This window comes from Asparagus officinalis, chromosome 3 (assembly GCF_001876935.1).
Source record: "Asparagus officinalis chromosome 3, Aspof.V1, whole genome shotgun sequence".
In the NCBI taxonomy this organism is placed as follows: domain Eukaryota; kingdom Viridiplantae; phylum Streptophyta; class Magnoliopsida; order Asparagales; family Asparagaceae; genus Asparagus; species Asparagus officinalis.
The window spans coordinates 25,388,460-25,404,905 of record NC_033796.1 but is presented as its reverse complement, the minus strand read 5'-3'; the positions used below and the strand labels follow the sequence as shown (position 1 = coordinate 25,404,905).

General features: G+C 34.8%; 1 protein-coding gene across 1 annotated transcript; it reads left to right on the top strand.

Moving 5' to 3' along the window:
- Nucleotides 5,705-11,561, top strand: LOC109833485. Its single transcript, XM_020401168.1, has 4 exons — nucleotides 5,705-6,231; nucleotides 8,905-9,050; nucleotides 9,123-9,233; nucleotides 10,654-11,561. The coding sequence occupies exons 1-4, from the start codon at nucleotides 5,736-5,738 to the stop codon at nucleotides 11,236-11,238; spliced, it is 1,338 nt and encodes a 445-aa protein (XP_020256757.1). The 5' UTR covers nucleotides 5,705-5,735; the 3' UTR covers nucleotides 11,239-11,561.

The window sequence follows — 16,446 nt, the reverse complement described above, 5'->3', positions numbered from 1 at the left end:
TACCTCAACTTTTAAAAAAACTAACTTATAAACTTACTTATAAGTTAGCTTTTAAAATAAACTAGGTTTGACCAAACAAATTACTATATTATCTAAATAATTTTTATAATATTTTTATCATAAAAACCAAAATTCAGTAAAAGCTAGCATAACTTATAAGCTTAAAAAAATAATTTTCCCAAACACCCTCTATGATACATGAATTATTATCAAAAAACTAAAAAGTTTCAAAAATTAACACAAAACACCGTCAATAGTTTAAAATTACACAAAACATCATGACTTTTCAAACCTTAATATAACAAAAATAAAATATGGAAATTAGTAGTAGGCCTCTAAAATTTAAAATTTATAATTACACTATTGGATTTTCACCTTTTAGCGACGGACATTTCCGTCGCTAAAAGTTATAACACCCTCAAAGTTTTAAAAATTATAGAAACACCCTCAAAAGTTTAAAATTATAAAAAAATACCATAAAATTTAAAAAATATGTTGATAGATTTGTTTGGTAGGAAAATTCGCAGAAGACAATTAAGAATTAAATTTGTATTATTCTTTCTGACTGACTCAGAAAAGGAATTAATTACAATTATCTCGATACAACTTCTTTCTAACAGACTTAGAAAAGAAATTACACTTCTTATATCGGATTTTCGATTTACAAAAGAGAGAAAGATTGACGGAGATCATTCCCTTTGTTTAAAACTGGGTTCTTCACGGTAGCAATGAGATGTCTCCCTCGATGTTCGTATCGAGTTTGCTTCTCGTTGACGATCCAAACGTCTCACTTCACCGGAACGGTTGGTGGAACTTGCGTGGAAAATATGAAAAGAACTCTTAACGAGTTTTATAACTCAGTGCGAGTTTTTTAAACTCTGTGAAAGAGTTGATTTGAAAACCAAAATTCGGTTTGTAAGCCAAGATCTAAGCTCCAAGATCTCTGTTTGCTGATGATGAAAACTCTCTAAGGATGAATGTCGATCTTATTTTATATTTTTTGATCTCCAAAACATTTTCCAAACTCAGCTGAGTTTTTTGCCATTTATAGGGGTTTTAGGGGTGTAATCGCCCCCTAAAATCTCTCCTTAATGGGATATAACCGACCCCATTTTGTGAAAAACAATTTTGAAACCGTTCAAGGGTTTAAGGGGTGTAATCACCCCCTAAAATCTTTTCATAATAGGGTGTAACCGACCGCATTAAGTGGAGATACGATTTTGAAACCGTTCAGGTTCTATTTGAACTAGCCAAATGCAAAAAACGTGGGTCTGACCCCGTCGTTTTGATGTTGCAACACAGGGAGGACCTCTACATTTTGATGTTGCAATGTAAGGAGGATCTCTACGTTTTGAATCTGGGACGCAGAGGTGAGCTCTGCGTCTTGATTTGAAGAGACTATTAATTTGTAGTCTCTTTTGCTAAAATGTTGTAAAGATCGTTATCTTATAATCTTCGTCTTAGCTCCTTAAAAACCGTCAAATTGTAATTTTTATCATCGGTGTTTGATGGGAATCAGCTATATTTAGTGCTTTGTAGACAGCCTACAAAATTAAATTTTAATATCATTGTCTAAATAAAAGTAATTGCATATAATTTTACTCATAAGTTGGAGTATAAAAAATACAGAGGTAGCATTAATTAATAGAATAATAAATCACTTAAAATTAATAAAAGACAATAATATAATAGCTTAGCATTATTGATTATATTTTATAAATACTATTCTCTAATGTTTGTAATATTCATAGGGTAAAAAAAATACTCTGATGTTAATAATATTCACATGGTAAAAAAATACAATAAGTTATACATGGAGAAACTATTAAAAAGTTCAGAGATATCCTTCAAAATGATCTAGTTGTTTTCATTTTAAATAGAAAAGTAAAAGAAATTAACCCAAAATTTATAAATTTACATGAATTACTTGAATTGATATTAATAAGAGACATATATATCAAAGAAGCGCCAACTGATATCCCATTGGAGAACATATTAAACAACTTTTTCCAATCAAAGAAGCATTTTCATAGAAGATACAAGAAATATTAGTAATGTGGAAGTTGTGAGTTGTCCAGCGGGCAAAAGATGAGGGTGTGAGTTGATGTGGCAAGTGGAGACCACATGCATTGATGATGACGCGTGAAAGGCTAGCAGCAACCACATGAAGAGATTTAAGAGACATGCTTTAACCGCTGGATGTTACCCCACGCACGCGTTTTCTCCTGCAGGCCCACGTACTGTAGCTATATATAGCTTGCTATCTTCTAGGGTTTTAGGTGTGCGAAGTGAGGGGTGCAGCGGCTTGGTGAAAAAGTGCAGAGAGAGGGAGGAAAGTCGGCTGAGAGAGAGAGAGGTGGCTGTCTCATGTTTTGCGCAGAGGGGAAGAAAAGAAGCTGCAGCAGTGCAAAAGAACAGAGACTCCTTTATTTGGCGGCGTGCAAGGCTTTGGCAAGGTCTTGGGGTGCGTGCAATAGGAGAAATAGATGTTTTTTTGGCTGTTTTGAGAGAGTCCTTTTGTGAGAGGTTTGAGAGTATTTGTTTGAGGGTTTTAATTGTGAGATTGTAAACCCTAGTTGTATCTCTCCCTCTAATAGTAGATCTCCCCCCTCCTTGACCCGTGGACGTAGGTAGTTTGCCGAACCACGTAAAATTGGTTTGTTTGTGTTTGTAGCCATTGTAATAGTTTTTAGGATCCCTCGACAAGTCAGTCCTAGAACTGATGAGAGGAAGAGCCAATATCTCACTTTGTTGAGATATTCGCTTCAGATTCTTGTTTCCTTGGTAAGACGGGAATTCTATTGATTTTTCTCTCTTATTGTGCACCAGAAACTCTGCCGAAATTTTCGCTGCGCATAACAAGTAAGTCTTTTGAAATTTTATATTTTATTCTTCAAATACTAAAGGAATCATAAACTTATTATATAATTCGATATAGATGATCTTACAATAGAAACTAATGTGAAGCAATTAATCAACTATATTACGAGATATAACAAAGCAGGCAAGAGGAGGAAAATGCTATAATTAACAAAAGGTATCCACATAATACTTACTTAACAAGCGAGACACAATGTGAAAAATCACTATAGTGGAGAAAATATATATATACATGATACTTACTTATCATAGCTTAAGAAAAAAAAATTAAAATCGATATTTTTTTTACTATACAGCGACATGGCTCTACGTATACCTTTATTTGGAAACATGTCTATGAAAAAAGGATTAATTCTTTACGATATGATCAAAGATAAGCCCATAATAGCATTATTAGATTTCATGATCTCTAAATATGAAGATAATATATTTCATTACAAAAATTCTTATTAAAGACCACTAAACACAAAGTTCGCCTTATATCCATCTCAAATTTACTGGGGAGATATGCACATCATCGCAAATACACACACACACACACACACACACACACACACACACACACAGAGAGAGAGAGAGAGAGAGAGAGAGAGAGAGAGAGAGAGAGAGAGAGAGAGAGATTTAACTAACTAAATAAATAAGAGAATGATAAATAAACCAAGCAAACATCCATATAACACAATAAATAATAAATATTACATTTTAAAGTTAATATGCAAGGCTCATTCAGAATAAGCTATCAAGACAAAAGCAGCTTCATCAAAGCTCTTTACAAATGCAACAAACATTTAACTTAGCGATATTATGCAGGCATCACAATATTTGAAGGAGATATGATCTTAAATAATTCACACAATTAAAACTAATTAAAATTTACCAATATACAAATATGCTATTGCACTTTTAAGACAAAGATAACTACCAGATATAATAGACTTGAGTTGTGGTTTTACGTTTGCAAAGGCCGCAACAAGAAGGTGGATATAGATGTTATTAACGAGTGTCCAAATGATAAACGTTACAGAATCTTTGATGACTTAGAGCATGGCAAAGGTAATACTGTTTGACGCAATAGAAACTCTTATTATGTACACAATACAAGAAATTCATTGTAAAAAAGGTCCATCCTAACTTAACTTAAGCAATGAATTAGAAACACAAAAAAGTGTCATATATATAAAATTAATATTTGTTCTTATTAACATTTGTTCTCATTCAAATTACTTGTAAAGTTAGGTAAGAAGATAAAAGATAAATGTGCCCAGAAAAAGATAATAGCACGAGAAGTTTAGGTCCAGCCTAATATCATAATCGACGTACATGATGAAGACACCACTCTAGAATTACCCCTAGAAAAAGACAAAAGTGAAGAAGACTTGATCTCGGCTCAATAAAAAAGAAAAAAAAAGAATAAAAGACAAAATTTTCCTAATATTTTATATAATAGCCTAAATTTTTGAGTAAAATTAGGAATATTTGAAGAGATTTACATGATTTTTTAAATATTTTTAGATACTTATTTTGTGAATGCTTTTATCATATAAAATTATACTAAAGTTAGCATTAATATTTAGTTTATGATTTTTAATGAAGTCTATTAATGATTAGGAATAAAATTCATATTCTATTTTGTGCCATTTTAGCCACTTCTTATCAATTGTTTAGGCTTATTGTCTTTAATTATTCCTTTTGCTATTATAATGCTATTTTTAAGTATTTTTTACTTTTACAATACTATACTTCCTTAGGTAAAGCTTCGTTTCATGTTGATTCAAATAACAGGAATATTCAAATTGGTTTCATGTTGGTTTCGTGTCAATTCAATTATTAACATGAAACTTAAAATAGGGTACAACTCATTCAAACAAACATTAAAGAAGATAAATAATCATAATATTAAATTTTAGATACATAAGTGAGCAAAAACTATCAAATTGAAATCGAAGAACAAATTTTAGTAAGGAAATAAACTAAAAATGAATAATTATAATATTTAATCATGTGCAATGCACGTACATAAAAGCTAGTCTACTTTAAAAGTGATATTGAAAAATAAAAAATATTTTATGTATAATTATTTTATTTTTATGATGGTCTCTACAACCCCCCATTGAGGCACATGCCCCAAACACCCACTTGTGTAAATTCGTCATCACATGCACAATGGAGCCACATAAGTCTGTGACTTGGTAACCCATTATATACTTGGGTTGTCAACTGTTGTATGAAAGCAAAAATGAAAGAACAAAATCAGAAAGAGAGAGAGAGAGAGAGAGAGCTAAACCCGTCTCAAAATGACGAGTTCATTTTCATTTAGGGGCTGTTTGGTTCGTCAAATTTGTGGATTTTTTTAGAAACTATCTAATAGTGGCACTTTGATAATTAAATGGTTTCTAAAGATTTCCTTACACCAAATTTTTATAGAAAGGATTTCTATAAAGTAGATAAAAAGTGGCGATTTTATAAACCCACATTCTTTCTTGTTGGGAGGACATCTCACGCATTCTATTTATCTTATTAAAAAAATATCACCCCCTCTCCTTCTCTCACTTTTGATTTTCTATAAAGTTGGTTTCCTTCTTTTTCATACTTTGAACCAAATTTAGAAAGAGTTAAAAATAAGAAAACACCACTTTTTGAGATTCTATGAAACTTTTCCTACAAATTTTATAGGAACATATAATAATTGATTTTTCACAACTTCTCCTTCTCATTTTTTTTTGAAAATCGAACCGAGCAGCCCCTAAGGCTGGGCTGGATTTGTTATGGCTTCACTCCGGGCTCAATTTGTACTTTGGATAAACCCAATAATAAGAGGGTTAAGTTAAGCCCAACACAGGTTGCCCCAAATCATTATGATCTCTATATTCTCAGCCCTTCCCCTTCCGCCCTTTCAAATCCGCGCTCTCTCAACTCCTAAACTACCCCTCAAATCAAACCTCCTCCCTCCTCCAAAAATGTCATCTTGGCCGTGCTCCAAATGCACCTACATCAACTCCCCCTCCCAAAAACTCTCCTGCAAAATCTGCCTCTCTCCTCCCGAAACCCTAACCCTAACCTCGGCCCCCTCTTCCTCCTCTCCCCATTGCTGGCCCTGCACCGCTTGCACCTTCTCAAACCCTAACTCCAGCGACAGCTGCGAGATGTGCGGAACAAGGAGCTACTCTTCGGCGCCGAGCTCGGTGGATCTTGAGCCTGATGAGATCTCGGATCCTTCGATCGGGTCGGTGTTCTTTCCCCTCAGGCGATGTGAAACTAAGAGAGCGGCGCCGGCGGCGGAGGCGGAGAGACAAGAGGGGAAGTCGAGAAAGAAGGAGGTGGAGGATGTCGTCGAACCTTCTGCGGGGTCAGGTGAGGTTTCTTGATCTTTTGGGTCGTTTTTAGGGTTTGTGATTTACATTCTTGATCCATTAAATTGTGGGATGCTATCAAGGTACCATCTTTTGGGGCTTTATTATATATTTGTTTCTAAAATCAAAGTTTACACTGATTTATTTTTAAACAACCACTTCAAAAATCATTCATAGACTCATACTTAGTTATTTTTAAGCGCAGTTTCTGTTGAGTAGCTATATTTGGGTTTAAGTTGTCGTATTTGGTGTGTCAGTACTCATTAGCTATATTTTGGTTTAAGAAGCCAACTACAGTATGGCTATTTTGGTTTCATGAACGGTTTTGGCAGTAGGTGGGTTTATAAGAAATCAAATCAAAACTTTGGGCTTAAATTTTTTTTATGAAATTAGAAAAAAGTATGCGGTTACTGAGTAGAATGCAACTTCTTGATTACAGATTTATCGTTGTAAGAGTAGATAATTGTTTTTTCCCCTTCCGAGGAAGTTGAGATGGTAATCATGGTATGCGTTTCCTTGCTAACGTATTTTAAAGTGGTGGGTTATCACTATTTGCAAATAAACAGTACATAAATACTGTAAGACATTTTAGAGGTATGTGAGCACATGGAAGAGGGTTCGAACTTCAAGCCTGGTACTCTTGTATTAGCATAGGGACATGTAAAGACCTTATGGAGGATAAATTCAACTGGTTCATGGCATTATGAAAGTATGATAGGAGCATGGATATTCTTTAATTAATGCATTTTACGTATTTCTGTGAGGGGTGATATGATTCATTTTCGTAGTTGTGCAGCTACAAGTGACATGAGCAAGTTGAACTTTCTCAGCCTAGCATATGTAATTTCTCTATCTCCTATTAGGGGAAGTTTTCATATTGTATTTTTCCTTTCTCTTCTTAGGGTAAAGCCATACATTAGATAGCTAAGAAGTGTGCCCAAGTTAACTTTTAAATCAATGTGGTTAACTCTTGCGAGGTTTGTCCTTTCCATATTGTTACAACAAAAATATTGATATCTTTTTTGACTATAGTAGTAAATAGTATACATCGTAATGCTGCAATGTTTCTACGAAATAATCCCTGTTCAGCTTTGTTTTTGCAAGGAAGATTCATTTATTTTAGAAATACGGATGCTTGCACTTATGTTTCACTAGTGTCTGCCACATATGAAATTATCTACAAACCTGAATGTTAGGGTCATGGACAAGAGGGTTTGTCTTGGTGAATATTTGTAAATCGAGGGTTAGCCCTTGTTCCATATTTGTTATAGCTGGTGTATACTTTTAACCATAAAGGGGTTTGTTACCTATGTAACAATATGTCAAGATTGAGATTAACTCATAACCATAATAGCCAGCTGGCCCATCTTAGATATGATGGTATAGAAAACAAAAATCTTAATAATATTATTCGACATGATTTACATGTCATAATTAACTATTCTAAGCATTACATTATCTAATGTCTTGAGACATTGGATTGAAGAATCCTCATACATTAAGCTGTCAAGTCTTGAAGATGATTACCTAGTGGAGCTAAGAATATTGATTTTTTTTCTATGTTTTCACTGTCAGTTAATTTGAGCATTCCCATCCATACTTAAACAACTTAACACTAAATGAGGCAAAAAATGAAATAAAATAAAATAATGACGCACATGGTAGAGACGGATTAGAATTTTAGGAGTTATATTGCAATTTTGACTGCCATTGTTAAACCCTGTTTTAGTCGGGTACTTTCTACTTTCTACCATGAAGTCGTACCCGTACCTGACAAGTACTGACATGTTCCTGTACCCAGCACTCCTTAGATATATGCATATGGTTATTTAGACCTATACTCAATTATATGGTATAAGTTCTAATTTAAAACATTCATCATACTCTTATTGGAAGTATATCCTACACTTCATATTCATTCTTGAAACTCATCAGACGTAGATAGGCTTTGTTTCAGCCCTATCCAAGTTCAAAACTAGGATTTAAAAAAGTTGTTTGAGTGTCTAGTTAGAAAATGAGTAGCTTCCAATTTAATAATCAACATAATGAAAGAACTTTAAAATTATGATAGGAATTTTAATTCTAATAATACACAACTGAAAATAATATTGATCTAATGTAAAATTATTAATGTTGATACATATATTCAGTTGACGAGTCGTGTCCCCTTACCCTACATTTTACAAATTTGCCGTGCCCCACACTGGCATCTGTTTCTAGGCAACTTAGGTTAAACCATGGCCGATTGATTTCTTTTGTTGGATAAAGCATACAGAAAATCAAATTAAACTTGATTGATTATCTTGCAAGTTAGAAGCTTCTATCATGTAAAGCTTTCACTTTTTTAAAATCTTTTTAATATTCTAATTAACTGGCATGTAAAGATTTCTAAGGGAATTAGTTGCGTGCAGTTGTTTAAAGTAAATAGTAAATAATCCTAAAAAGGATTAATCTTTCCATTGATATATGAATTTGTGGAGTAGTTTTTACATTTAATGATCTTTTCAGGTATCCTGTAGAGTTGTGTGATAAAAAGTAACTACTGACACATGCTCCATGCTTCCATTTGGACAATTGAATTCCAAAATTCTTCATGGTTATTTCTTTTTGGCTCATTGCTAAGATATTCTTTTCTTCTTTACTTTTAATCATTCCAAGCTTATATATGGTGCAGGACATGTTGATTCTATTTCAAATGATGTCAGACTAAAAATTTTAAGCTATAATGTGTGGTTCCGAGAGGACTTGGAACTGCATAGGAGGATGAAAGCTCTTGGAGATCTTATTCAGCAGCATTTGCCAGATTTAATCTGTTTTCAGGTCTGATTGTTTGTTCTTTATGACTATTTACTACCTAGTGATTGAACTGTAATTATGTTCGTCATAAAGCAGGAGGTCACACCAGACATTTATGGTATTTTTCAAAAATCAAAATGGTGGAGAATGTACAAGTGTTCAGTATCACAGGAGGTGGCAACTATGAGGCCATATTTCTGCATGCAGGTTCTTTCTGAGTTTCCCGTGTTCTATTCAAAGATATTAGTCTGCCATTGGTGTTTTCTTATCATTAGTAGTTATGAGCGTGAGTGACGTGCTCTGACATGGATTCAGTGTTGGACACAACAATCATTTGAAGTTCAGACATGACGTAACTATGTATGTTTCATGCAGATATATGTATATTTGACTCATACGAATGCATGCTTTCATTGTTATCATGAATGAAAGAACCTAATTTTAATAAAATGATAAAAACATTGTTCTAAGTAGGTCATCTGTTGCTTGGTTGAATGCAATTTGTTTCAGGTATTTCTTTCATAGGTTATTCTTGTGTGTTTGCTTTTCTGACTATCATTCATCATAAGCCTTATCTAAGCATGGCCTAAAACTAAGATGTTCCACTAGGGAATTGAGCTAGTTGACCTAGTTTCAGGACTGACTTGTTGAATGTTGAATGAGATACTGAGGCGGTATAGCCAACATCTTCGTAGAACGTTATAAGCCTAGTTACACTAATCTTATTAAGCTTTTGCTCTCTCAAAGTTTCCTGGGAAACTTATTCATGCTTAAGGAATTGACAATGTCCACAACAGATGAAGTAGGAGTTGGCATTTCTAAAGAACTAATGTTAATGAAAAGAAATTCAGAAGTACGAGATGTGGTAAGCTTGCAAGCTGCTGATACAACATGTCAGCTGTCATTAATTTGAAGTGTTTTCTTGTTAGGATGGGCGAGGAAATAGCACCATTTATTGTATCAGAGCAAAGAGGAAATAGAGCAGTTGTAAGCCTGCACTGATACAACTTGCCTTGAGAACCTTTTTCATGTCAATTTACAGATAATGGCTCTAAGATCCTAAATGTACATGAAGACAATAAAAACGTGATAGTGTCATTAAGCAAGAAAATATAAGGGTTTACCGTATTAAATGCTTCATGGATCCTTTTCAACTCTCAGACTAATGATATCGTCTTTTTCATCATGTACACACCTTCCACAATTAAATTTCAGTAAGTTTTAAATTGCTTCCAATTTATTTTGCAACCATACATGCATTTCATGTGCCAAAATTCTATGTCAGCATATGGACATCGTTCATGTATAGGTTATAAACATAGACGTCAACTGCATATCGTTTGCTGCATAGATTTGATGACTGCTTTTATTTAATGTCCCATTTTCATTTCTAAATTGTTTTTTTTTGTCTGAAATTTTTACCAGCAAAAAATAGTGTTTAAAGGTTTTCCTGTGTGGTCACTAGTGTTCTCGGGATCATGACAAATTAATTATAGAAGATGATGCATAGAGTTTGAGATAGGATATAATATGCTAACCATTTCGTCAAAGTTTTAGCTGACATTTTCCATTGTTTTATTGCTCAAAAGAGAACTATAAATACATGTATCTCATCTGACCATTGCAGATGAGCAAATTGCCTGTAAGATCATTCAGATGCAAGCCATTTGATAACTCCAAAATGGGAAGAGAGCTCTGCATGGCAGAAATTGATATTGGAGAGAACAAGAAGCTGGTAGTTGCTACAAGTCACCTCGAGAGCCCATGTCCTGGCCCTCCCAAATGGGATCAGATGTACAGCAAGGAACGAGTTACACAGGCAAAAGAATCTATTGGAATCCTCAAACAATTTCCTAATGTGATTTTTGGTGGTGACATGAATTGGGATGACAAGCTGGATGGTGCCTTTCCATTAAATAATGGGTGGGTTGATGCTTGGACTGAGCTGAGAGCTGAGGAAAATGGGTGGACTTATGATACCAAGTCCAACCAAATGTTGACAGGCAATCGTACATTGCAGAAGAGACTTGATCGATTCTTATGCAGCTTGAGTGATTTTAAGATTGACAGCATTGAGATGATAGGAAAGGAAGCTATACCTGGGGTTTATTACTGCAAGGAGAAGAAAGTAAGGAAAGAAGTTAAAATGCTTGAACTGCCTGTTTTACCTAGTGATCATTATGGTCTTCTGCTAACAATCAAGAGCCTTTGATTCCTTGGTCATTAGCTTTTGTGGCTCGGTCCGTTTTGTGTGAATATCCAGGCCGAGCCCTATGTAGGTAAGATGAACAGCACCTCTGGGTCGGAGACAGGTGCACGTATTTTGTTACTTTTTTCTAACCTTGCGTGCTTCGAAAATTAAGCACTTTTTGTAAAGAAGCTTTTGTGGGTATTCTGTGAAAGACTGAGCTCTGTAATACGCTTATGGGAATGCTGAAACTTTATCCTTTCTCGATGGGAAATTACTGTTTTGGATGATCTCAGTTGAGTTGGTAATTTCGGAAGGCCCTTGATATAATATTTGGAGTTTTCCCCTCGACTTCTGTTAATATGTGATGTTTTTGTGCATTAATTTTCTAATATTTTTTTCCTTAAATGATGTTGACCGTCTTGCTTGAATTTGAAGCTATTGAATGTCCTGAAAGCCAAGTATTAGGAGAAGTTGACGACACGGATTATTGTTGCATATTGGTGGTTGATGTGTTGTCTCTTGCTAGGTAGCGTCGTTTACTGATCCAGACTATATCACCGAAAGTATCGCTACATGGAGAAGTTTTGTTCTTCTCTATGAACTTTTCCTCCTCTTCTACACTTCAGTGTTCCAATGTCATCAAAGGCTTCTCTCTTTATGATATAACCCTGTATTAAACATCCACAAATCTGAAGAACAAGGCTGAATCCTATACGTAAATCTTCAAATTTCAATCTCTCGCTTTATATGTAGAGTGACTCAAGTTAATATTATTGCCGGCCAGCGCCTCAAAGTCATTACCCACAATTCCTTACTGTTGTTCCAAATAACTTTTTTTCACATCATATCACTTATGAAAACTCCGTATTTAGGGTTCATTAGAGCATCTCCAACAGCTTCTCCAAATTTTTCTTCAAAATGGGGAAGCAAAAGTCATATTCTCCAACTAATTTTTACATCAACTCCAACAGCTTCCCCATTTTGAAGAATCCCTTTTTTTTTCCTCCAAAAATTTGGAGAATGCTACAGATTTGGGGAAGCTTCCCCATTTTTTCTCCTCCATCCCTATTTTGGGGAATGAGATGGAGAATCTGTTGGGCCAAAAACCTAACTAAATTCTCCAAAAATAAAAAATGGGGAAGCTGTTGGAGATGCTCTTATACACATACTCCATTTCTTCCAACTTCTGCTGCTTCACTATGTAAACTATCTCCAGTTGAGATTTAAGAGCCACACTGTGCAGTCTGCAACATCACGGAGCCTCCCGCAGAAATAATTAAATATCCACAATGACAACATTGAATCAGCACAAAAATCCCAGGCCGAAGATAATGATTTTACAAATATCAAATAAAATTTTAGAATGGCCAAAGAAGCCTACATTAATTAGCACAAAAACTATGCATAACAAGAACCCTTAAAAATGGTGTTAGGTATTTATCTGTAGGCTGTGAATGTGGTATACAAAGCTTAGGTGCAACTCTGCTGAGCACCATACATTTTCAAAAATTAAACATGAAGACCGAGCCTGACAAGGCTGAATTTTATTCCAAGTATATACTTTACCATGAAATTCATCTACTTGCTCCATGTTTTGTAATGTTTTTTTTTTTTTTTTTTTTTTTTTTTTTTTTTTTTTTTTTTTTTTTTTTGGTGACGGGGGAACCTCGGTTAGCCCAGCCAAGCACTCAGCCCTTTGGGGCTGACACCCCTGGTTCGAATCCCTCACCCCCCATGCCGATCGAGGGAAGCATCCCGAGTGGGGGACCCGAACCGGACTGCGGCCTCGCTGAACCAACCGAGTAAAACCCCGGTCTCCACCCCTCCCTAAGCGTGGACAACGGTTGAAATTGCTGACGGGTTTCGAACTCGTGACCAGCAGGGGAATATCCCTAGGAGCCGAGTCGCTCCCCATGTGGCTGCTGACCACTCCTCCTTCCCGTGGGAGGTCATGTTTTGTAATGTTCACAATCCCACTTTTAACATATTTGGTGAGGGTTCATTAAATTGCCTGGAGTGGAGTCTTTCTATATCTGTTCCCTATTGCTTATATAATCGGTTGACACTGTTAGATACAGTATTTTCCTGCTCGCAGACAATGAGTATAATGCATAATCTTTTCTCCATTTCAAAATGACCCATGCTTTGCAAATCATCTTCTTCATGCAATAAGACTTTCCCCTGAATCTGATTTGAGCATAAATAGGTTATTGTTGCAGTTATCTTTGACAGAGGTTAATATTTGCATCATCGGCACAATCTGCAGTTCTGTTTGATGCATAATCATGCACTTTGCCAACATTGCATGTTCAAGCGACCACATAAGCATAGTGGACTTTGATGAGGCAGTAGATTTTTGTGAACCAGATTTTGGCAGGAATTGATTGCACACATGGTTGAAATTTTTTAAGACATAACTGTATCTGATCAGTAAGAATAAGATTATAACATTCCTCAATTTCCTCTTCCACTCAGCAGCCGTAGAAAGCTGTCATTTTGTAAAACTGGCTTGCACCCATACCCCTTTTAATAACATTTAAGGTGCCAAATCAGTAGCATTCCTTCAGCATTAATTCCTACCAAGATCAGAAGCCATCAGTTGACCAATGGAATCCATCAAGTAGCCCATGGTATAATCTCATCTCTGAAGGACCATAGACTCTCCTTCAATGGCTACATGAAAGCTCATCACTCTTTGTCCATGAGATGGATGAGTTCTATGCCTGCAGAAGAAAAATGATTTAAGGACCTAAAATGTGGGACCAAGGGAGGGGACAGGTGATGTGTCCCCTCCCTATTGCATAATGAGTTGGCCATGCCAACTCATGCCAGCTCATTATGCAATAGGGAGGGGACACTCACCTGTCCCCTCCCTTGGTCCCATATTTTGGGTCCCCGTAGCAACTCTCTGCAGAACACTCGAACATCCTTCAGAAGCAAGTTGAAAGATTCCATTCAGTATATGCACTGGCAAACTCTTCAAAAGGTGTATCAGAAAAGATTTCCCTACTCTATCACCATGACTCCCAACCTTCTGAACCTCTATCTCAATATCGATAAGTAGGTTGATGGTTGTTGTTGTTCCTTTATCTACGGTTGGGGTAGGAAGCTGTAATATCTATAATACCTCATGCACCCCCAGATAACTGCTACTTAACAGAACAAATGTAATTTTGTTAAAATGATCTATTTTTTTTCTTAAGGAGAGATGCATACACATATGAACACATTGTCTGTGTGCATGCTTTAGAGAGAAACTAATTGTTCTGTAGATCACTTGAACAACATTAGTTTATTTCACACTTAAATAGCCCAATAAGGCCAACACATTTTATACGAGTTAGACATCTATACTACTATATAAAAAACCAAGTTGGGGTAATCCAATATTGTATGAGTCAGGATAAAATTGTAATTTTACAAGAAATTGATAATTAATTTCTTCTTCTTTCTTTTCCCTTCTCTATTGCTTCTAGAACATTCTATATCATCTCAATGTCATTAAAAAAGGACTCACGACTACAAAGTTTAATAACTTATATTCTTATAAAAAGTATAAAAGAAAGTGATAAATATTAAAAAAAAGTAAATATAAGTAATTTAAATATATGTAATTTAGAACCAATGTTAAATTCATATGTTCACACTACTATATATACTACTACATAAGAAATTCTGAGTAAGAATAAATCAAGTTCTCATATTTTTAAATAAATAAAATGTAAGAAACATGTTTTATGTCACGTGCATTTGCACGTGTCAAATTTCTAGTAATAAACATATATGTAGCCATGTCCTGGATTTGGGAGAACTTTCATGTCTGAAATCCTATGCCTCTGCTCACGTATTAAACTGGTGTTTCTATGTACAAATCATCGGTAAGACGAACAATCATCAGAGCTCTTAAAACCAAGTTTCCACATCCTTAACTTAATTCATCAACTATCTTCTTTCCATGATCTCCTAACAACCATCCATAATTGTATATGGGGATTTGTCTATACTCTATAGTTTCAGGTAACAATGTCCTTCCATAGTCTATAAAACTTGAAATTATAACTAAACTGGTATATCCTTCTTAATAAACACACATACAATAACAATTTTGAAAATTCTAGAAGAGGTTGCGCCTAATTTCTTCTGTGTAATATTTCTTTGCAAATCTTTATCAAGGAATGAATGGTTACTATTTGAATCTCTCTTCGCCCCTCCTTCCACCAAAAAAGTCTTGTTCTTTGGAGTCCTTAACTATGCCCCTCGTTGGATTATATGAGTAAACTCCTAGTTATATAATCAATTCAACATGGTATGCGCTCCTACTGTGATCTGTAATAACCTCTATGGTCATATTTCATCTTTTTTATAAATAAATTCCTTGTGAACTATAAATAAGGAAACCAATTGAAACATAGAAAGTTTTAATGTCTGAAGATGCATGCATCAGAAATTAGAAATTTTCCTATAAATATACTTTTTCATGTCCTATTGGATTAGGCCTAAAAGAATCTACAATAACAAAGTAAAAGAGTTAAAAAATATAGTTTATAACAACTTTATATAAGAAAAAATTATCTAAAGCAGTAATCATATTTGTTAGCTTTCTATTAACAATAAATAGTGCAAAGTGTTATTCACTTACTTTAAGATAGATAACCAACATTTTAAGAAGTGTAGCACTAACTTTTCTTTAACGTTTTTATCTACAGTATTAAAAAAACTAACCTTACTATAAAAATTAACTACAGTCTAACCACAATTGGTTGTCGCACGAAGCCGACCCCCTTGAATTGCACCAGCCCCTTGACAGTATCTGCTGGTTAGGCATAGTCCTATACTCATAGTTAGCACCTCAGCAAACATTTTAACAAATTCGACAAACCCTTTTCAAAAATTAGATGTAATAAAAAAGGTAAGTCAGACTCCCTGCCAAATGAATGCACGTCAGAGAACTTTTAGACACCTGTTAAAAGAAACAGTAACTAAAACATCGAAACTTTAATTATATTTCCATTAAGAGTCCCATTCCCCTCTTTTATTACCCCAATTCATTCATCTAGCTAAAAGTATCAAAAAATCAGTCGAACTTTAAGAGTGACATCGTCTTGCTAGGAAATACGAGGAGTAAAAAGGAGATCTAAGGTTTGCATCTGAATACTTGTTTAGTAAAATGTTTTATTTTCCAATCTTCTAGAGTTTGTTGAATTGGATAATTCCCACAAAGTTTATTCT